The sequence below is a fragment of the Macrotis lagotis genome, chromosome 2, assembly GCF_037893015.1.
Source record: "Macrotis lagotis isolate mMagLag1 chromosome 2, bilby.v1.9.chrom.fasta, whole genome shotgun sequence".
In the NCBI taxonomy this organism is placed as follows: Eukaryota; Metazoa; Chordata; class Mammalia; order Peramelemorphia; family Peramelidae; genus Macrotis; species Macrotis lagotis.
In genome coordinates, this window is record NC_133659.1 from 332,767,260 (window position 1) to 332,789,605 (window position 22,346).

Genomic DNA, 22,346 nt, shown 5'->3' on the forward strand with positions numbered 1-22,346 from the left:
AAAAAGATCAAGAATCCCTGGACTAATGGGAAGCTTGCTGAATCTGGAATTTGGTTGGGGGAAAGAGAGGATCCAGGACCTAGAGTTGACATAGGCACATCAACAGTTAGTAGTAGACATAACATGGATCATCCAAGGAGATTGGGAGGAGTCATTAAATAAGGAGGAAGACTGAGACTGAGCAAGTATTGGAGGAGGATGTTTTGGAGGACTTAAGAAAAATACTGGTTGAGAAAAGGCCTGCAGAGTTTGTTCCCTTTGGAGAGAGCTCTTTAGGTGGGCGATGATGCTGAAACCAAAGTCCCTGGGGTGAATGAGTGGGAGGACTGTGGGTGTGCAGGCTAAGGGCTTGGGATTTTTGTTTGGTTTTTGTGAATTTGGATGAGAATAGGAGCAGGTAGCAGGATGAAAGTGTATTATTCACAGATTAGCATCCAGTGAGGTTTTTATAAGGTTGGGAGAGTCTTGTTCAATATTGTGGAAAGCAGAAAAGGATCTGTTAGATCAGCAAAGAAATTGAGAAGAGAGGGACGAAGAAGAGAGGATTTATGAGGGCAGAAAGATAAATTTAAAACTCTGTCTCCTTGTCTGTGGGGCTGCCTTTTCACCAGTGAGTGAAGGAAAAGAGGAAATGGGAATAAGGTCAAGGAGCTTTGAGAGTTAGAAAGGTTCAGGAGGAATAGTCTGTTTTCTCAGTCAGCTGTAAAGACTGATTGTTAGTTGAGAAGGGTAGGTAGATTTTATGAAGAGAGGGGCATTAGAGGAGTGAGAAACTTGACTTATTGCATTGAGATTTGGGGAACTTAGATGGTATAAATTTGTAGGACACCTCATCAGAGCATAATGCCATGGTTTTCTTCACCTCTGTTTTACAGTATATATGAATAGAAGCAGAGAAGTCAGATAATGAAATAATTTGGGGCATGACCAACATAGAAATTTGCTTTACTTGACTATATATCTTTTTTTTTACAAGATCTTTTTTCATTTTTATTTATTGCGGAGAAGGGCACAGGGGATGGGGAGAAGCTGGAGAAAGAAAAGTTATGGTTAAATGAAAAGAAATTTAACTTAAAAAACCAAAAGTGTGAATTATAGGTGAGTAAGAGTCAGTTTTCTTAGAGTTGAGAATATACATCTCCTCACTCTTCATTGCAGGGGTGGAAGATTATGAATGGGGAATGTCACATATACTTTTAGTTTTAGTCAGTGTATTAGTTCATCTTGCTCGGTTTTTTCCCCTTTTTTTAATTTACTCTTGTAAGGAAAGGCATATACTTGATAGGAGGAAGAATATATATTTAAAATTTTGTCATAAACAAGGTGCCAATTAAAAATATATTAGAATTAAAGTTTCCTCTATTCTTTAATTGAACTTAAGTGTAAGATTTAAACGGATTTAATTCTAGTGTATTTGATAGGGTTTTGGTTTTTTTTTTTAGGATTTTGCAAAGCAAATGGGGTTAAGTGGCTTGCCCAAGGCCACACAGCTAGATAATTATTAAGTGTCTGAGGTTGGATTTGAACTCAGGTACTCCTGACTCCAGGGCCAGTGCTCTATCCACTGAGCCACCTAGCGCCCCCCCCCCCCCCCCCCCGTTTGATAGGTTTTTAAAGCAATTTCTCTTATTAAACAAATCATCTTAGCTTCCCGGAGGTGTATACTCTGACTTTTCTTTCCACTCTGTTTCCCAAAAAGCCACACAAATTTACATATATAATGATTATACAAAGATTTCTATCCTTGAATTCTTCTCCTAGGAGCTGAGAATCTGAAGAGGCTCCTAGGTCACCTAGTCCAGCCTCCCCCGGTACACAAGGGATATGGGAGGAGACTGAAATGCTTTCACAGTCACAAAATCATAAACGTTTAGAAATCACTTGTCCCAGTTCTCTTCCAGGTGAGGATTCATTGGGAAGGGGAGGCACCTAACCTTTTGAGATGTTGCTGACAGCTTGCATTTTTGTCCTTCATCTCTGGTGAGAGTGGACTACAGGGTTTGAATTCCTCACAGAATCCCAGAATTAGACTAGAATTTCCTTACGCCCCAACAGCAGCCCCAAATGTATAGTGCTCCAGGCTCCATTGGAGAACCTTTAGTGTTGGGATTCCACTCCCCTGGCCCATGGTTTCCTCCTCTCAATTGAAGGGGTCAGCCAATTTAGCCCATCTCTCTTGGAAATCTTCCTAATGATAGGAAGATTGTCCTTCTATGAAGCAGAAGAGTCTTCTCTTTGCATTTTTCACTAATACTTCTTATTCTGTCATCTGCATCTAAACTGGATGAGTCAAACTATATCTTTTCTACTATACTGTAAACCCTAAAGACAAGTAAAATCTATGGTTATGTAAAAATTATTTCCTTTCTGGGTTTCTCACAGGGCTCCTGATATAGTCAAATACTTAGAGATTCTAGGTGTGATTGCTCACTGGAGGTTTAACAGACTTTCCCAAAACAGCCAGTAGGGGATTAGTACTAGTATTATTACCCTCATTTTATAGCTGGAGAAATTAAGGTTGAGAAGAGGTTATGCAATTTGAACAATGAGATCCCACAACTTTGGACTGTCAGAGCTGGAACTTAAAACGACCTTAAAATTACCCCACATCAGATTTCTCTTTCTACTCTATGACAGTGTTTTGGGGAATCTTGGTTGAAGCAGATTGATAGTAGATTTCACTCTCCGTTCTTCATACCTTCAGAAAAGTAAGTCAGAGGGAATATTGCCACAGCATCCCACAAGGTAGTATCTAGTGTCATCCCTTCCTAGACCTCTTGGCCCTAATCAACCCAACAGACTCTTATTAAATTCCTTATCTATGCATAGTACTGTTGAAGATGCTGAGAGAATAAGCTTGAAAATGATGCTTGTTCTTCAGAACTGGGGACACCCAGTTCAGTATGTAATTAGAATGAAATGGAAGGGAGCCAAAGAAGAGAGAGCAAGAACATATTGCTAGGAGAAGGGGAGATCCAGGAAAATTTCATAGAAGATGGAGCCATATGACTGAACCTTGAAGAAAATGAGAGAGCAAAATGAAAGAGATGAAAAGTGTTCATTTGAGATGAGACATGGCATGTAAGCTCAGGAATACTTGGAGTATTCATGAGGAAGACCATGAAATAAGACCGGAGAGTGAAAGGTTTTTTAAAAAAATAAATTTATGTGGATTTCTTTATTTTGTATCTATATCTCCCACCCTTTGTCCTTGCTTTCCAAGAGCCTCCCTCTTATCCCAAGTTACGAATTATTTTTTTTTAGGAAATGGAAACTGGGGGGCGGGGGAGTTAGTAAAAACTGATTTCTTGGCAAAGGAATGGGAGAGGGTTCTCATGATATTTTGGTTACAAATTTTTATAATACTTTTAAAAATAACATTACCCAAATTTCCCCAGTATCCTTTTCTTTTCCCTTATAAGATAGCTATCCTATGTAACTTATTTTTAAAGAGGAATAAAAGAAGAAATTGGCAAAATTTATCCATATATTGAAAAAGTTGCATCAGGTAATGGATACCTTTCTAAATATTTTAAATTTTTTATTTTTTTCAATTACATACAAAGATTTTTCACCATTTAGCTTTTTGTAAGCTTTTGAGTTACACATTTTTCTACCTCTCTCCTTTCCCTCCCCCTGCCCATGACAAATAATCTGATACAGGTTATATGTATACAATCATGCTTAACATATTTCCATATTAGTCATGTTGTGAAAGAGATTCAGAGCCAAAGGGTTTGTGGGAAAAACCATGTGAAAGAAAAACAATATAAAAAGTATTAAAAAGTGAAAATAGGATGTATGCTTTGGTCTACATTTAGACTCCATGTGTGGATGGCATTTTCCATCACACATCTTTTAGAATTTCCCTTGATCACTAAACTGCCGAGAGGAACTGCAGGTCCATCATAGTTGATCATCTCACAATGTTGCTGTTGGTATGTACAAAGCTGTCCTGGTTGTGCTTTCATCACTCAGCATCAGTTCATGGAAGTCCTTCCAAGCTTTTCGGAAGTCTTTTTTCTCATGATTTTTTACAAAACAATGATATTCCGTCCAGTTCATATACCATAATTTTTTCACCCATTCCCCAGTTGATCTCCTCAATTTCCAATTCTACAAAAAAGATCTACTATAAATTTTTTAAACATGAGGTTTCTTCCCCCCCCCCCCCCCATTCTTATGATCTCTTTGGGCTGCAGAGCTAGTAGTGGTATTGCTGGATGAAAGGGTATACACAGTTTTGTTGCCTTTTCAGCATATTCCAAATTGCTCTCCAGAATGGTTGGATCAGTTCACACAATTCCTTCAACTGTGAATTAGTTGCCTCAGTTTTCCCACATCCTCTTCAACATTGTTTTACTTTTTGTGATTTTAGCCAATGTGATAGATGTGAGGTAGACTTCAGAACTGATTTAATTTACAATTCTCTAATCAGTAACGATTTAAAGCATTTTTTCCTATGGCTATAAATAGCTTTAGGTTCTTCCCTAGGAACTGTTCATATCCTTTGAACATTTATTAATTGGGGAATGACTTATATTCTTATAAATTTGATTCAGTTCTGTATTTTAAAAAATGAATCCTTTATCAGAAATACTAGTTGTAAAAATTATTTCCTAGCTTTCCACATTCCTTCTAATCTTGGTTGTATTGGATTTATTTGTACAAAACCTTTTAAATTTAATGTAATTAAAATTGTTCATTTTGCATTTTGAAATAATCTTTTGTTTGGTCATAAACTCATTCCCTCTCAATAGATATGACAAATAAATTATTACTTGTTCTAATCTTATCTTGTATAGGATGTGAGATGTAGGTCTATACCTAGTTTATGTCATACTGTTGTTTTTTTTTTTTCAGTTTTCCCAGCAGTTTTTGTCAAATGGTGAGTTTTTACCTCAGAAACTGGAGTTTTTCAGTTTATCAGACATTAGATACTTGAATCATTTACTATTTCTTTTGTAATCTATTCCCTCTGATCCACCACTCTATTTCTTAGCCAGTACCAAATGGTTTTGATGACTGCTGCTTTATAATACAGTTTTAGATTTCTTACAGTTGGACTACCTTTCTTTCCATTTTTTAAATTAATTCCCTTGAGCAACAAAAATTAACATACCCTTTGATCCAGCAATACCACTACTGGGTCTATACTCTGAAGAGATGATGAAAAAGGGCAAAAACATCACTTGTACAAAAATATTCATAGCAGCCCTGTTTGTGATGGCAAAGAATTGGAAATCAAGTAAATGTCTTTCGATTGAGGAATGGCTTAGCAAACTCTGGTATATGTATGTCATAGAACACTATTGTTCTATTAGAAACCAGGAGGGACAGGAATTCAGGGAAGTCTGGAGGGATTTGCATGAACTGATGTTGAGTGAGATGAGCAGAACCAGAAAAACATTGTACACCCTAACAACAAGGGTGGCAACGATCAACCTTGATGGACTTGCTCGTTCTATCCGTTCCATCAGTGCAACAACCAGGAACAATTTTTGGACTGTCTGCAGTGGAGTATACCATCTGTATCCAGATAAAGAGCTGTGGAGTTTGAACAAAGTTCAAGGACTATTCCCTTTAATGTAGAGGAAAAAAACAGATAACTTATTGTCTGATCTTGTTATCTCCTATACTTTTTGTTTCTTCCTTAAGAACATGATTTCTCTCTCATCACACTCAATTTCGATCATTGTACAACATGGAAACAAAATAAAGACTGACAGATTGCTTTCCATGGGGGGGGTAAGATTGGGAGAAAAATTGTAAAACTCAAATAAAATCTTAAAAAAATTAATTTCCCTTGATATCATTTCTAAAAGGAATTTGTAGTAGTAGGATAACAAGAAAATTATGAAATATTTTTAATTCATATTTTTTAAATTTTCAGTTCTGAATTCTCTTTCCTCACTACACAATGAGAAGGCAAGAAAAACGAATCTGTTACAAAAAATCTATTACAGTCCTGCAAAACAAATTCCCTCATTAGTTAAGCTCCTCTCCTCCCCCACTAAAGCAAGAAAAAGAGAAGACGCTGCTTCAGTATGGACTCTTGAGTCCATCACCTCTCTATCTGGAGGTGGACAGTATGCTTCATCATTAGTCCTCTGCAATTATAGTTGATTGTGGTATTGATCAGTTGCCAAGTTGTTTACAGTTGATCATTACAAAATTTTTGTTACTATATACAGTGTTCTGCTTCTATTGCCTTCCCTTTGTATCAGATCATATTAAATCTTCCCAGGTTTTTCTGAAACCAACAATTTCATTATTTCTTATAGCAGATGTTCATATAACCCAACAGACATCAGCCATTCCTCATCTGATGGACGTCACTTTACTTAGCTATTGCAATTTTTGCCATACAAAAAAGACTTGGAATCTTTGATTTCCCCAGCTTCACTCTTTTTTTAAAAACTATTTATCTTGAATTTAACAATTTTTCCTTTAATCTCACTTCCCTCCCCCCACCTCCCACAGAATTTGCCAGTCTTTCAGTTGTTTCCATGGCATACATTGATCTAAATTGAATGTGATGAGAGAGAAATCAAATCCTTAAGGAAGAAAAATAAAGTATAAGAGATAGCAAAAGTACATAACTTTTCTAAAAAAAATTAAAGGTAATAGTCTTTGGTCTTTGTTCAAACTCTACAATTCTTTCTCTAGATACAGATGGTGTTTTCATCGCAGATACCCCAAAATTGTGCCTAATTGTTGCACTGATAGAATGAGCAAGTCCATTAAAGTTCATCATCACCCCCCATGTTGCTGTTAGGGTATACAATGTTCTTCTGGTTCTGCTCATCTTGCTCAGCATCAGTTCATGCAAATCCTTCCAGACTTCTCTGAATTTCCATTTCTCCTAGTTTCTAATAGAACAGTAGTGTTCCATCACATACATATACCACAGTTTATTAAGCCATTCCCCACTTGATGGACATTCACTCAATTTCCAATTCTTTGCTACCAGGAATAGAACTGCTATGAGTATTTTTTTGTAAGTGTTGTTTTTACCCTTTTCCCATGATCTCTTTAGGATGTAGACCCAAAGGTATGCACATTTTTATTGCCCTTTGGGTGTAATTCCAAATTGCTCTCCAAAAAAGGTTGGATGAGTTCACAGCTCCACCAACAATGTACTAGTGTTCCCCACATCCCTTCCAACATTGATCATTGCCCTTTCTGGTCATATTGGCCAGTCTGAGAAGTGTGAGGTGGTACCTCAGAGGTGCTTTAATTTGCATTTCTCTAATTAGTAATGATTTAGAGCAATTTTTCATATGACTGTGCCTCTCTTTGATTTCCTCATCTTTAAATTGCCTTGAGCAGGTACGTTTTAATAGCTTTTGGGACGTAATTCCAAAGTGTTCTCTGGAGTGGTTGGACCAATTCATAAAATCCACTGATAGCACATAAGTGTCTCTATTTCCTCCACATCCTCACTAGCATTTGTCATTTTCCTTTCCTTCATCTTGGCCAATCTGGTGGTTAAAGATGGTACTTCAGGTTGTTTTTAACTTGTATTTCTCTAATGATTAATAATTTGGTTGATTTTTTTTATGTCTATTCTGATTTCTTCTATTGACAACTGTCCATCCCTATCCCTTGACCATGTATCAATTGGAAAATGGTTCAATTCTCTATATTTTTGAGAAATGAGACTTTAAGGGGCAGCTAGTGGATAGAGCACTGACCCTGGACTCAGGAGTACCTGAATTCAAATCTGGCCTCAGACACTTCATAATGACCTAGCTGTGTGGCCTTGGGCAAGCCACTTAACCCCATTTTCCTTGCAAAATCCTAAAAAAAAAGAAAGAAAAAAGAAATGAGACTTTCAATCAGAGAAACTTGATGCAAAAATTTCCCCATCATTTGCCCTTTTTTTTTTCCAATTTTGATTCTATTGCTTTTGTGCAAAAACTTTCTAATTTTATGTAATCAAAATTATCCATTTTGCCTCCCATGATACTCTCTTATCTATTACTTGGTCCTAAACTCTTCTACTATTCATAGATCTGGCAGGTAATTTCTTTCATGCCCTATTAATTTGCTTCTGATGTCACCCTTTATATCAAAATTATGTACCCATTTTGAACTTCTCTTGATATATATATATATATATATATATATATATATATAATAAATATAGATAGAGATATATATACATATATCTCTATCTATCTATCTATCTATATACTATGTGAGATGTTGATCTGTGCAATTGCTTTCCAGTTTTCTTAGCAATTTTTGCCAAATTGTGACTTCTTGTGTCAATAACTGGGGAGCTCTTGGAGTGTTTCAGACATCAACATACATACTGTGCTTATTTGCTTTTTTTATTGTGTTACCTAATCATTTTCATGAATTTACCATTTTAGTTCTTGTGTAGTATTGAATTACTTCATTGATTACTACTTTGTAATAAAATTTGAGGTCTTCTATTTGGTAGTCCGTCTTTCTTCTCATTAAAAAAAACATTCCTTTGTATTCTTGACCTTTCGCTCCTCCAGGTGAATTTTGTCATTAATTTTTCTAGCTCTATAAAGTGATTCTCCGGTAGTTTGATTGCTATGACAATGAATAAGTAAATCATTATGTAATATTCACCTTTATATTGGAATTTCTCACTTATTTATAGGTGTATTTGTGTTAAGAATGTTTTTATTTGGATTCATACAGATTCTGTTTGTGTACTATCAAGTAGACTGAAGTATTTTATACTGTCTGAAGTTATTTTAAATGGAATTTCTTTTTTCTGTCTCTGGGTTATATTGGTAACACAGCAATGCTGATTATTTGTCTGGATTTTTTATATATCCTGCAACTTTGCTGAAGTTGTTAATTGTCTAGATTAGTTTTTTAGTTGCCTCTTCTAGTATACTCTGGGTAAGTTATGTCACTTGCAGAAAGTGATAATTTTGTTTCATTGTTGCCAATCTTTATTCCTTTAGTTTCTTTTTCTTTTTTGTTTTTATTCCTGTAGCTAGCATTTCTAATATGTTGTTGAATAATAATGGGGATGATGGATAGTCTTGCCTCTTACTTGGAAAGGCATTTCAGAAAATGCTTGCTCTTGAATTTAGAGATAACGCTTATTTTAAAGAAAGCTGTGCGTCACTATTGTTCTATTAGAAACCAGGAGGGACAGGAATTCAGGGAAGCCTGGAGGGATTTTCATGAACTGATGCTGAGTGAGATGAGCAGAACCAGAAAAACACTGTACATCCTAACAGCAACATGGGGGTGATGATCAACCTTGTTAGACTCACTCATTCCATCGGTGCAACAATCAGGGCCAATTTGGGGCTGTCTGTGATGGAGAATACCATCTGTATCCAAAGAAAGATTTGTGGAGTTTGAACAAGGACTTTACCTTTAATTTAGAAAAAAAAGATGATATCTTATTATCTGATCTTATCTATTATACTTTGTTTCTTCCTTAAGGATATGATTTCTCTCTCATCACACTCAATTTGGATCAATGTATACCATGGAAACAATGATGGACTGCCTTCTGTGGGAAGTTGGGGGAGAGGGAAGTAAGATTAGGGAAAAATTGTAAAACTCTAAATAAATCTTTTTTTAAAAAAAAAAGGGTGGCTAGGTGGTGCAATGTATAGAGCACCGGCCCTGGAGTCCGGAGTACCTGAGTTCAAATCCGGCCTCAGATACTTAATAATTACCTAGCTGTGTGGCCTTGGGCAAGCCACTTAACCCCATTGCCTTGCAAAAACTTTTTTTTAAAAAAAAAAAGCTCTGTTTCTAAGCTTACTTGTGTTAGTTTTTTTTTTTTAGGTTTTTCAAGGCAAATGGGGTTAAGTGGCTTGCCCAAGACCACACAGCTAGGTAATTATTAAGTGTCTGAGGTTGGATTTGAACTCAGGTACTCCCGACTCCAGGGCCGGTGCACTATCCACTGTGCCACCTAGCTGCCCCAGTTGTTGTTTTTTTTTTTTAACAGAGAAAGGTATATTGTATTTTATTCAAATCTATTTGATCTATTAAAATAATTGTGTTGTTTTTCTAATTGCTATGGTTAATTATCCTTATATATAACTAATAGTTTTCCTAATATTGAACAAGCCCTGCATTCTGAATGTAAATCCAGCCTGTTCATAGAGCATGATCTTTGTAATATATTGCTATATTCTACTTGCTTATATTCTACTTAAAAGCATTAATATTTTAAGGAAATTGGTCTTTGTTTTTCTTCTGATTCTTCCTGTTTTAGGGATCAAAACTATATTTGTGCCAGAAAAAAATTTGTTAGGATTCCTTTTTTCCCCTATTTTTCAAACAGATTATATAATATTAAAAATTTTTTTTAATGTTTGGTCGAATTCAGTTATAAATCCATCTGGTTCTTGTGTTTTTTCCTTTGGGAATATATTTATGCCCTGTTCAGGTTCTTTTTCCTAAGATGGAATCCAAGTATTCTGTTACTTGTTCTGTTCATCTGGGCAATTTATATTATAATTTATTCATCCATTTCATTTAATTGTTGTTTCTATTAAGCTTATAGTTGGACAAATAACTCCTACTAATTGCTTTTATTTCTTCTTCATAGATTGCCAATTTGTTTTCTTCATTTTTTTAGGCTGATAATTTGGTTTTCTTTCAATGAAATTAGCCAGTGGCTTATCTGTTTTATTTTGGTTTTTTTTTCCAAACTAGTCTTTTATTTATTAGCTCAGTGGTGTCTTTACATTCAATTTTACTCAGCTCTCCGTTGATTTTTAAGATTTCTATTTTGTTGTTTAATTGGGGGGTTTTAATGTGTTGGTTTTTAAGTTGAATGTACAATTCTTATTTTTTTTGTTGTTGTTGATGGAAAGAGATAAGTTTTCCTGTAAGTACTGCTTTGGCTGCAGTTCACAATTTTGGTATGCTGTCTTACAGTAGTCATTATTTTTAATGAAATTATTGTTTCTATAATTTATTCTTCAACCCATCCCTTCTTTGGGATTGTTACTTAGTTTTCAATTATTTTTAATCCAAAAATATTCTTTCCCATCAGATTTTTGTAGACCAGAAAAAAATTTTTTAACTTAATGTCTTTATGGGGGTAGAGCTTGAATTAACTTGTTGTAAAAGGAGCCTTGCAATTTAATGTAGAGGCTCACATTTTGGATTTCAGTGCATTCCTTGTTTCATCATCTTTGGTTTACTTTCTGTGAGGAGTCTTTCTTTTGAACTGGATTAGTGAATTTTATCAAGTTCAGAGTTCTAAGTGTATTGCAAATCTGTAATCTTGTTGAGTTTCTTGGCTCCCTGAGACTTGCTTGAGACCCATAGTCCATGCTGCCTGTGAGATAGCACAAAGGTTAGGAATTAAGTTTGTTTGCTTGCTTATATTTATATTTTGGGAATGATACTTTAAGATTACTCAACAGATTAGTTTTCAGCACTATTGATGATTGCTTTTCAATGTAATTTTTTGAAATAAAGTTTGATTACTGCAGAAGTTGCTGTTAAGTGGTTGTTGGAATGGACAGTTCTTGCTAATAAGCTGGCTTATTCATCTAACCATTTCTTGGGTTTGACTAATTAACATGAATTGCTATCAATATTAATATATGATTATTAAGTTTCTGTCATTACACAAACCAAAGAGAGTAATCTATGTTCTATTTATGAAACATAGAATTCATGTTCTAATTGTGTCTTCTGCTTGTTTGTAACTGCGGTTCTAGATCTTAGGCACTATAATACTGGTTGGAATGTCAGTATCTCAATCTTGTAGGAATGGAGTAGGATGGGTCATAGTGCCATTCAGCAAGAGAATGAGGACTGCCTTTAGATGAGTCAATAGCCTAATCATTTTAGGGGATAGGAAAAGGAATATCATTTTGTTAAATCAATTTTTTCAGTTAACATCTATTTTCTCTTCCTTTCATCTTCTCTTCTTCCTCCCTTTTCGAAAAGATAGATCAGGAGAGAGAGAGAGAGACAGACAGACAGACAGACAGACAGACAGACACTAAATTCTTGTTGCAAATACGCATGGTCAAGCAAAACAAATTCCTTCCTTGACTTATGTCCAGATATATCCTTCTGGCTCGTGACACTGGGCAGGTCATTTAACCTCTACTTGCTTCATCTTCCTCATCTGTAAAATGGGATAACAATAGTCCTTACCTCTCAAGGTATCTGTGAAAATAAAAGAGGATTTTTGTAACATCCCTTGCAAATCTTGTAGTATTTTATTTAGTGATCTACATAGTGATCATTGTTAGCTATGATTATCATGGATCCTCTGGGTTTGTGGTTGATCCTTGTATTAGTCAGATTTCTTCAGAAGTCTGTCAAAGTCATGTCTTTAGAATGTTGTTGTTATGTAAACTTTACTCTTTTTCTTCACTCAATTCTGTCACAGCTCATCTAGTCTCCCAAGATTTCTCTGAAACCTCCCCAGAAAGTTTAGAATATGCCTTTCATTATTTTTCTTAAGAAAGGCCTATTGTCCTTGACCTGAGGAAGGTTGGAACATGTCTGGAAAGGACTTGTAGAGTCAAGAGAAATGTCATTTCTCTAGAAGCAAAATATATGTGTCCATGAGAAATGATTCTTCAATTTGCTTCGTAAAAGATAAAGTACCCTTGTAACAATTATCTCTTACTGGAACATTTATGAAAATAAAATCTGCATGTTAAAATCATTAAAACTGCCTGTCATAAATTTATGGACATCGACCAGATTCCCATGTTGGCAGGAGAAAGCATATGTGGAGAGGGCAGATCCATTGGTGAATTGGAGTTGATTACCTGTCAGTCAGTTCTTTGAAGTACTGCTTACTTAGAAAGTAGAATAATGAATCCAACTGGGCGAAAAATCCCTTCAGGACAACCTGGGAAAAGGTTCACAACTATTATTATAATAGTATATGTAATACATAATAATGCAGATTTGTGGTTTCTGAAAGTTAATGCTAAATAGGGAAATAGCTTATCCATTTTCAAGATCTAATCCTTTGAGGAGGCAGGGATGCTGTTCAAGAGGATGGGGGGGCACAGGTTGGAATTGAATCATTTTATTTTTTCAGATAATTGCTTGCCTTTAACTAGTTGGTTGCGGCTGATAGTGAAGAAAGTTGATTAGTAGTTCCAGGGGTTTATTGCTTCCTGATTTTCCTCACATAATTTATCAAATTTTTATGCTGTTTTTTTGTTCCTAGATGATTTTTGCCTCTATTTGATAACTTAAGTAGGATGGGGGGGGGGGTTTGTGCCTACATTTTGAGCTATTTGAATTATTTTTCATCTCTGATGGCATTTTGTATTGCTTTTGTATTTGTATTGCTTTAATATTGTTTGCAAAGTATGTTAGCATCTTATTTAATTCCATCATTTAAATCCACAAAAGAAGTAAATGTTAAGTGTTGAGCAAAACCAAATCTAAAATTGGTCTTTTGAATACTCTACATTTTAATTTCCCCTACTTAAATGGATGGATATTCCAGTGTGCTATTTTTTGCATACTAATTTTAAATATTCTAATTAGGCACTTTCAGCACCTTATTTAATTTTTTAGTCAGTATACTGCTTTTTGTCATTTGTTATATTAGTCTAGAGTCTAGTTATCTTTCCAAGTCTCTTAAGTTTCCCTTTGAGCTTTAAGTCCTAGCATACCCGCAGCTTAGTCAGGACTAACCTTCCAGGATCTGCTGGCTCCGCACTCTGCAGCCCAGTGACTCTGGCCACCATATTGATCCCCTCCCCATTGCTTCATTTTCAGTGGCTGTTCCCTTCCATAAAATGCTTTGCCTCCTGGCTTTCTGATTTCTTAAGTCTCCACTACAATTGCACTCTTTCCAAATCTCCCTTGGTGCTCGGCTTGGCTTTTGCCCTGGCTTACTTTGCTGCCCAGAATGCCTGCCTGCCTTCCTCATCTCCACCTCTCTTCTTTGAAGACCCAGGTAAAACCTTTGGGTCTTGTACAAGAAGCAAGCCTCGATTAATTTTGTATTTATTGTCTAAATATTCTTTTTATGCTCTGGTCTTATATTCTCTCCCTTTTAAAAATCAGGATTGTTTTATATTGTCTTTGTGGTCCTAGTTCCTGACACATGATAAGCCTCTAATAAATGATTGTGGATTGATTTAACTCCAGATATCCTGTGCTATCATAGAAGCCAAGGATGGGAGGAGAGGAAAAAGGGGTGGGGGTGGGGGTAGAGGGAGGAGGGAGACAAGCATTGATTTACTGTCTGCTATGTACCAGGGCTCTGTGCTCAGGGCTTTACAAATGTTTCATTTGACTCACACAGCAAACCTTAGAGATGGTTGTTTTTTCCATTTTACAATTGAGGAAACTGAGGCGGACAGAAATTAAGTGACCTGCCTAAGGTCACACAGCTAGTATCTGAGGCTAGATTTGAACAGACCCAGTGCTTTATCCACTGCCCTGCCTAGCTGCCCTAATACAGTAATAATTTTCCTTTCCAGTGTTGAAGCACATTTTTTTAATAAGAGACAAGATGGAATTTTAGAAAATGAGACTGGAAAAATGTGGAACTCATAATCTCGCAAATGGATGAATGTTGAAAACTACCTGTGCCTATAATTGGAAAAATTAAATTAAAAAATTTCAATTAAAAAAAGAGGTGGACTGGTCTGAGAATCGCAGTGACTTGTTATATTCACACTGCAGCTGCTTAAAACCATGTGACCATGGGCAAGTCTTTGCCTGTTTCCTCCTCTGGAATGAGAAAAAGAAGACTTGAACTGCTTACTTCACAGGTCCTTCCCTATAAAGAAATGAAAGTTATAGGGGCAACTAGGTGGTGCAGTGGACAGAGCACCGGCCCTGGAGTCAGGAGTACCTGAGTTCAAATTTGACCTCAGACACTTCATAATTACCTAGCTGTGTGGCCTTGGGCAAGCCACTTAACCCCATTTGCCTTGCAAAAACCTAAAAAAACAAACAAACAAAAAGAAATAAAAGTTGTAGAAGCCTTAAAATCATATATATTGAAATGTTCATTGATAAATAATATTTTTTTATTAAAATGGTGGATTTTACATTTGAATATACTTTTAGAGGACCCTTTAATTTGATACTAATATTATTCCTGCTCCAGATACAATCCCTTCTAACTTCTCTTCTCTATAGTCTTGGAGAGTTTAAAAATGATTCTGTCACTGCAGCTACCCGAGGGCTTAAGGGCAAACCTCCCTCTCCAACTTGGCTAATGGTCAGCTCTCATTTCAGGGCCCTCATGGGCCCCCTACTTAAACTCTTTGTAGCTTCTTACCTTCTTGCAGCAGTTGCTGGCATAGCCTTTGGGATTCCAAGGTCACCTTTACACCTGGATATAAAGTCAGAGTTAAAACTTCAGTGGACAGTTATTTTAGAGAGACCCACTGAAGAAAAAATCCCTTTTCTTTTCCAGTTACATGTGCAGTTTGTATACCCAACCACCTGACACTTCCCTGGCACTGATTTCCTAAAATTATAGGAAAACCAACAGATAAACATTCAAAAAACCAGGAAGGCCTGGGCAGGAGAGAGGACACACTTGTCTCCTGGAAGATTTTGGAAATTAAATCTTTTGGAGTGAGCATGAATTGAGGTTTTTCCTCATTTCTTTATTACCAAGAAGAATGTTGAGTGAAAAAAGGACTATTGTTGTTTAAGAATGTGTTCTCTGAAGTCTTAATACCCTTAAAGTTTACAAAATATTGAAACAGGAAATATTTGCTGATTTGTTACAGCAGCACCTTGATAAAAGGCAGTTTCACGGAGATGCAAGTAGCAACAAGTGAGAAGGGGGAGAAAGGCTTGGCCCCTCAGCAGGGAGTGTGGTCCCCTGGGCTCAATGTTTGTTTATGTGGGGGGCCTAGGGTGAAGCCCCTCAGCACACAGGCTGCCTCTCTATGGATGAGCCTGTTTTCATAAGTTATTTAAGTTTAAAACTGCCCTAAGACTTTTGGACTATCTTGTTACACACATACACACACACACACACACACACACACACACACACACAGACAGAGTGTGTGTCTCTGTGTGTGTGTGTGTGTGTGTGTTAAAACATATATAGCAGTAAGTAGCATTTCTATAATTTGTAAATCACTTCTAACCTGATTTCCATGTGTCTATATGATTCATTTTGACTGCATTCTGTGGGTTAGGAAATGATGTATCTCTCCCAGTTTTTACAGATGAGGAAACAGCCAGTAAATGATAAATCTAGATTGGAACTCAGGTCTCCCTGATTCCAATTCGAGCATTGGAGCTGTTACTCCACCCCATATGCTGCCTCATATAATTTCAGGATTTCCCTGTGGTCTCTCCAGGAAATAGAGCTGGGAATTGGTCAGCTCCATTTCAGGGAAGTTACATTTGCCTTCTAGTATTATGCCCAAAAAGTGGAGAATCCTAATAACTTGGAAGGAAATCTCTGAGATCTAGTCCTATTGGGTAATTGTAACTCCTGGATGGAGGAAAAAGCTGAGGCCCAGAGTCTGATCCCCAAGACCTATTGTTGAGGCTAGAACGTTTGGCAGCATTGCTAGGGGCATCAATGAAATAACCAGGGCAGGAGAGTCTAGAACATTCCTGAAGTCTTAGATTGTTTCAGAATGCTGGTGGTGAAGATTGCGGAGCCTGAGAGCCAAGTGACCTTTCACAGTCTTCCTGTAAGGGTCAGAATAGGGAAAATGGCAGGCAGGTGGCTCTCTGAGCCTCAGTGTCCTCTTGGTAAAAGGAGGAAGTTGACCTCCATCTTCTGTAGATCAGTGGGAGCCTTTTCAATCAATTCATTCCTGAAAAACTCTTAGATTTGTTGAATTTCAAATCCTGCCTGTGCTTACCTTGGCAACATTACACCTATACACCTGCCCGCCAGATTTTCCATTCCTGCTTAGGTCCCCAGAGTGTAAACTGGATAACAGTAAGCTTGGCTGGTTCTTGGCAGAATTCTCAAATGTATTATTAAAAAGCAGATTTTTTTAAAAAAATAAATAAAAACTTAATTTAGTCTTTATCTGAAAGTGAGACTTAGTCTTTATCTGAAAGTGAGACATGCTGCCCCATGACTAGCGAAGTGGTGACCTATAAGAAGTTTGAGAGATTCAGTTTCTGAGTAATTAATCATTCTATTAATCATGCTAACATAATTAAAAAAGGGGTCAGTGACACTTTTGAATGCCAAAGACCACCCTCATGGAACCACTCAGTATTTCTATGCCATTGGAAGAGCAGGTATTCCTGAGGGTGGCAGTTCACCCTGATTGATTAATAAGTAATGAGATAATGAAAATTATAAGAGGTGAGTCTATTGCCATTTATTGCCAAATTAGTCCCAGCTTTGGACAATCAAGACAGAGGATCAGCCCCTCCCTCTCCTCCCCCACATCCCATTCTGCCTTAGTGGAACACACTGAACCAGAATTTATCTTAGATTTTGTTGTTGCCATAAGATAGTCTAGGTGGGGTAAAATTTTGGAAAAGATTATTTCTTATTTATTAATCATTTTTCTTAGATAGTTTGTCTTCTGCCTTGTTTGTTTATGCCTTATCATACATCTAGATTATTGAATTAGTTTCTGGGCATAGAATGTTTAAACATATATTGATAAGCTGGAAATGTCTAGAGGAGGGTGAAATACTTTTAGATCATGCCGCAGAAAGACCCACTGAAGGAACTGATGGGTGGCTCATCACTATAGAAAACTGTTAAGGACTTGAGGGACTGGCTTGTGAACTTGCTGATCTTGGCCCTAGTACAGAAAACTACTAGGGTGGTGGTTGTTGTCCTTTCTTCAGGAAGAGAACCATGACATCAGGGAGGTGATACCATAACATGCAAATGAATTAGTTTTAAATGAAGGAGGGGTTCTGTACAGTCTCCATCTTTACTTCCATCCTCTTGAGCCAATTGGGTCCAGTGGCCAGATGTAGACCAGAACTGAAGATGGCCCTGAATACAAGGGAGTCCTTGGCCTTTTTAAAACTTGAGATCTTTGACAGATCTCAGTGCTGAGTGACCATGGCAGTGACCATGACCTCTTCTACCCAGTTCAAAAAAAAATCTTATCTTTGAAGGTCAGGGTTTTCATTTAATCTGAGCCAATCAGGACCCAAACAATGACCCAGTGAGACTTGACCTGGGACCTATTGTTTGGCCTATCTGTGAGACCAGAGATAATTGGATTTAAGGCCTGATCCTTAAGAGAGAAATCTAGCCCTTAAACCAGAGGTTTCAGTGATCAAAATTTATATTCTTTTGGGGAGAGCACCCTCAGTTTAAGGGTTTAATAACTTGGGTTGACTGAAGGAAGGGAAAGTAGAAAGAAAGGATGTGCTGGTGTTTTAAAGAAGGAGATTTTGGCTTAATAGGAAAGAGGAAATTGTCTTAAGATTTAATTAACCAAGATGCCCAGAGGAGGAGTCATTATGTAAGGCACTCTTGTTCAGCCAGGAGTTGAATTAGATGACCTCTGAGCCATCTTTCTGGAAGTGAAGGGTCATCTTTGGACTGCACTGGGGAGGGAGGGGTGAGTAGCTGGTGAAATGGTCATTAAGCCAGGACTTTGGTCACTTGGATCAAGCCACTTAACTTGTGCATCTTCCTCCTCTAGAAGAGGAGGGAGGTGAAATGGGTGACCTCTGATGTCCCCTCCAACTCTGTAATGGGGGGGGTTATGCTTTTAGTGTTGCTTTATTATTTTTTGTTTTTTTTAGTTTGTGTTTTTAGTTTTTAGTTTTGCAAGGCAACAGAGTTAGGTGGCTTGCCCCAAGGCCACACAGCTATGTAATTATTAAGTGTCTGAGGCTGGATTTGAACTTAGGTACTCCTGACTCCAGGGCCGGTGCTTTATCCACTGTGCCACCTAGCTGCCCCGTGTTGCCTTATTCTTAAGCCTAAAAAATGCTGTTATAGATATTGATCCATTTTTCACCCAAATGAATATCAGAGTGATATTGTACAAAGAGAAATCAGCTTTAGATTTGAGAGACCGGCATTTCAGTCTGGTTCTGCTGCCTCTCTGACTTGGATCAAGATATTCTCCTTTAGTCCAATTCCTTCTTGTGTGGAAAGAGACAATTTGAACTCAGTAATTTCTTTGGCCACTTGCAATTCCAAATCTTATTAATCCCACATAAAAATACTTGGTGCCTTTAGGATATGTTTTGGATTCCATATTTGTTTTCTTTACTACATGTAGTAGTAGCAGTAGCGGTAGCAGCAGCAGCAGCAGCTATTGTCCTTCATTATCAAAGAAGACCATGATGTCAGGAAAGTGATGACTTGCACGTAAGATTGATCAAAATATTGTGCAAAGATGCCATTCTCACAATTCTGTCAGAGCCAGATGGCTTGATAGTAAGATCCAGGACTATTGGTGATTAATGAGAGGCCTAAGTGAGAGCTCACCAGACCCTACCAGAATTAGGATGCTTTCCAAGTTGCAGAGACCCCTCTCTAAGGACCAATGCTCTTCACAAAGAAAAGAGAAGTTTCCTGGGGGCTCCTGCTGGCTTCTGAAGGATCAGGTGCTCTACCATTTCAGAGGCCATCACCTGTCTCTTTGGAATAGAGCTCACCTATCTCACAGGACCGACTGACCCATGCTCAACTTTGGCTCACATGGAACCCTTCTCTCCAAACCTTCAAGGTTCTTGTGCTTGTCAGACTGCTGTTTTAAAGGCTATTTGTCCAAATCCATTCCCCAGTAGATACATGGACAGAAGAGAACAGACAGTTCTCAAAAGAATTGCAAACTATCAATAAAACTACATGGAAGAATCAGCTCATCACTAGCAATAAAAGAAAGGAAATTCAGACTAAATCAAGGACTTCACTTGATAATAATTTGGCAGAGATAATAAAAGATGGAAATAGTGCTAGAGGAATGGTGAAACGAGCACACTCAAGCATTGTTGCTGGAGCTGTGCATTTGTATGATGATTCTGGAAAGCAATTTGGAATTGCATAAATGAACTTAATACCACATATATACTTCAAGGAGGTCAGCAACAGAGAGCAATAAGACCCCATATAAACCAAAATGTTTATAGCAGCACTTTTTTTGTGGTAGCCAGGAACTGCAGACAAGTAGATGTTTGTTGATTGAAGAATAGGCAAATGCGTGGTAGAATATTGGTGTACTAGAAAATTACTTATGCTCAGTAAGAAACAACAAAATGATGGAAAGACTTGTAAAAGCCACTTCACTATATGATGTAAACAAAGCCTGCAAGACAGCTCTCACTGTGACTGCACCCAGTAATTAGAAAGAATCTAGGATCTAAAACAACCAAACAATTAAAGGTGAATGTTCAGAATTATAAAGAAAACTCAGTCCAAAATAGAAAAAAGAAGTCCTCCCCTTACTACTTTGCGGGGGGTGGGGCAGGGGACAGGAATGCCCCAAGTATGGAGTATTTTGTATAATGTCTTCTCGCCCTCTTCTCCCCAATATAATATATTGGGTTTACAAAAATTATTCTTTTTTTTTTTTTTGAGAAAAATACCTTGTTAGGAAAAATGATTCTCTGTTAGAAACAATATACATGGTGAAATCTAGGCAATGTAATTAAAAAATCAATAAGAATCTATTTAGAACTGTGGGATAATTCAGATGAGAGCATTGATTCAACCATAAGTTGAATCCTTTTTCTATTATTTGCAGCTTGTGTGATGTTTGTTGGGCATTTGACTTATCTTTCCTGCCTTCAATTTCTTTATCCTTCAAGTGAGAAATTTAAACTGAGGTTTTCTTTTCTTCTTTGAATCCTAAAAAATTGGTTTTAATTCACATTTAAGGGCAGATAAAGAGCTAAATATTTTGACTCATCCATGCTTTGTTGTAAAAATTATTTTCTCAAACATGAAACATACTTCAGAAATGCACTTATAAAGATTGTAATAATGACTATTGTGCTTATTTAAAGTATCTGATACAAATTTCTTTCAATAGATAAAATATAGTTCCAAGTTTTCAACAAATGACTTAATAAACAAGCTTTCTGCAGCATTTGGAAGTAACAGCATCTAGATGGCAAAGATTTGCTTGTACATTCATGTTGGATTTCTTTCATTTGCAATTTGTAAAAATAAAGCAATCTTTCTTTGAATTGTTTTGAGTAAATAACTTAAAATTAATGCAGTCTTTTTCACACTATACTTTTAAATCTAATTTTTGTTTTTGCCAGGTTAATAATATACTGAAGATGATGAAATTTTTTATTTATGGATCTTATCACCTTTAGTCAAGATAAAATAACACTTATGGTTGTCACAAACAACCATAGAACCAGGACAGTAATAGCAGCAGCAGTAGCAAAAATACTGGTTTTTTTCCACAGTTTTTCTTGTTCTTCTAGATGTTAACTTTCTGAGGTATCCAGAACAGAACCCGAAGGGGAGAAAAAGAGAGGCCTCTATCTACTTTTTTTGCAGTGGTGTTGGGCTCCTTTTCAAGGCTGTATTAGATAGTCTGAACTCTGCATTGTGTGAACATGAACATTTCTTTGGAAGTGCTTATATGAAATATGGTTTTATTTTGGCAGAGAGAAGGAGCAAGAAAGGGAAGAACAGTTAATGGAAGACAAGAAAAGGAAGAAAGAGGATAAAAAGAAGAAAGAAGCTGCTCAGAAGGTATGTCTAGTCAAATTTTTATCTTTTAGTAAGAGTTCCTTGTAAAACTTGTAAGAGGGGCTTCTTGGAGCAGCATCATTCTTTAGAACACTGATAATGTAACTAAGAAATCCCTTTCATGTAGTTGTTAAACCACATAGAGCTCAGCTAACAGCCATTTGAGATTCACATCAAACAGCTGACCAGTGAGGATCCAAACTCATTATCCCTATAGTGATATTTTTGTTTATGGAACCAATTAACCTTAAGACAGTTTTCCTTTCTTCATCTAACTTCCAGTGCAATAAGCATTCCTGAGGCATTATTTTTCTTAAATTTTTATATTTTATCTGCTCACCATTAAGTAGTTTTAAGGTATCTTAGTGTTCAAATTCAAGTTCTCTGTGAGAGTAGTTAACATATTAAAAGAAACATGTTTGTGGTCTCCCCAAAAACTCTGGTAGAGCATTTCTGTATTTTAAAAACTATCTACACTCCCCTCTTCCCCCTCTCCTTTTGAAACCCAAAAAAGCATTGAATACTACCATAGACCTATACATTTGGGAAGTAGGTATACCTCTTACACACTCATCTTATGGTTGAGACTACCTGTGACAAGGTACTTTAGTGCTGTCAGTGGTTTAACCTTGGGACGAGGTAATAGGGATTGTTAACATCCTGAAATATGCTCTGTAGGGAATGTTGCTGTTTGAGATATAATGGCAAGTGGCAACTTTTTTTGAGAAATTTGAGTGAG

The 22,346-nt window shown here is 36.8% G+C and overlaps 1 protein-coding gene across 10 annotated transcripts in view; it reads left to right on the forward strand.

Annotated features, from left to right (window-relative positions):
• The window catches only part of TNRC6B (trinucleotide repeat containing adaptor 6B), a 218,834-nt gene that overhangs the window by 123,216 nt on the left and 73,272 nt on the right, over positions 1-22,346 (forward strand). For all 10 annotated transcript variants that reach the window (XM_074226984.1, XM_074226986.1, XM_074226992.1 and 7 more), the window contains one exon: positions 21,523-21,610. In XM_074226984.1, coding sequence (XP_074083085.1) covers positions 21,523-21,610 — 88 coding nt within the window. The remainder of the gene's footprint in view (positions 1-21,522; positions 21,611-22,346) is intronic.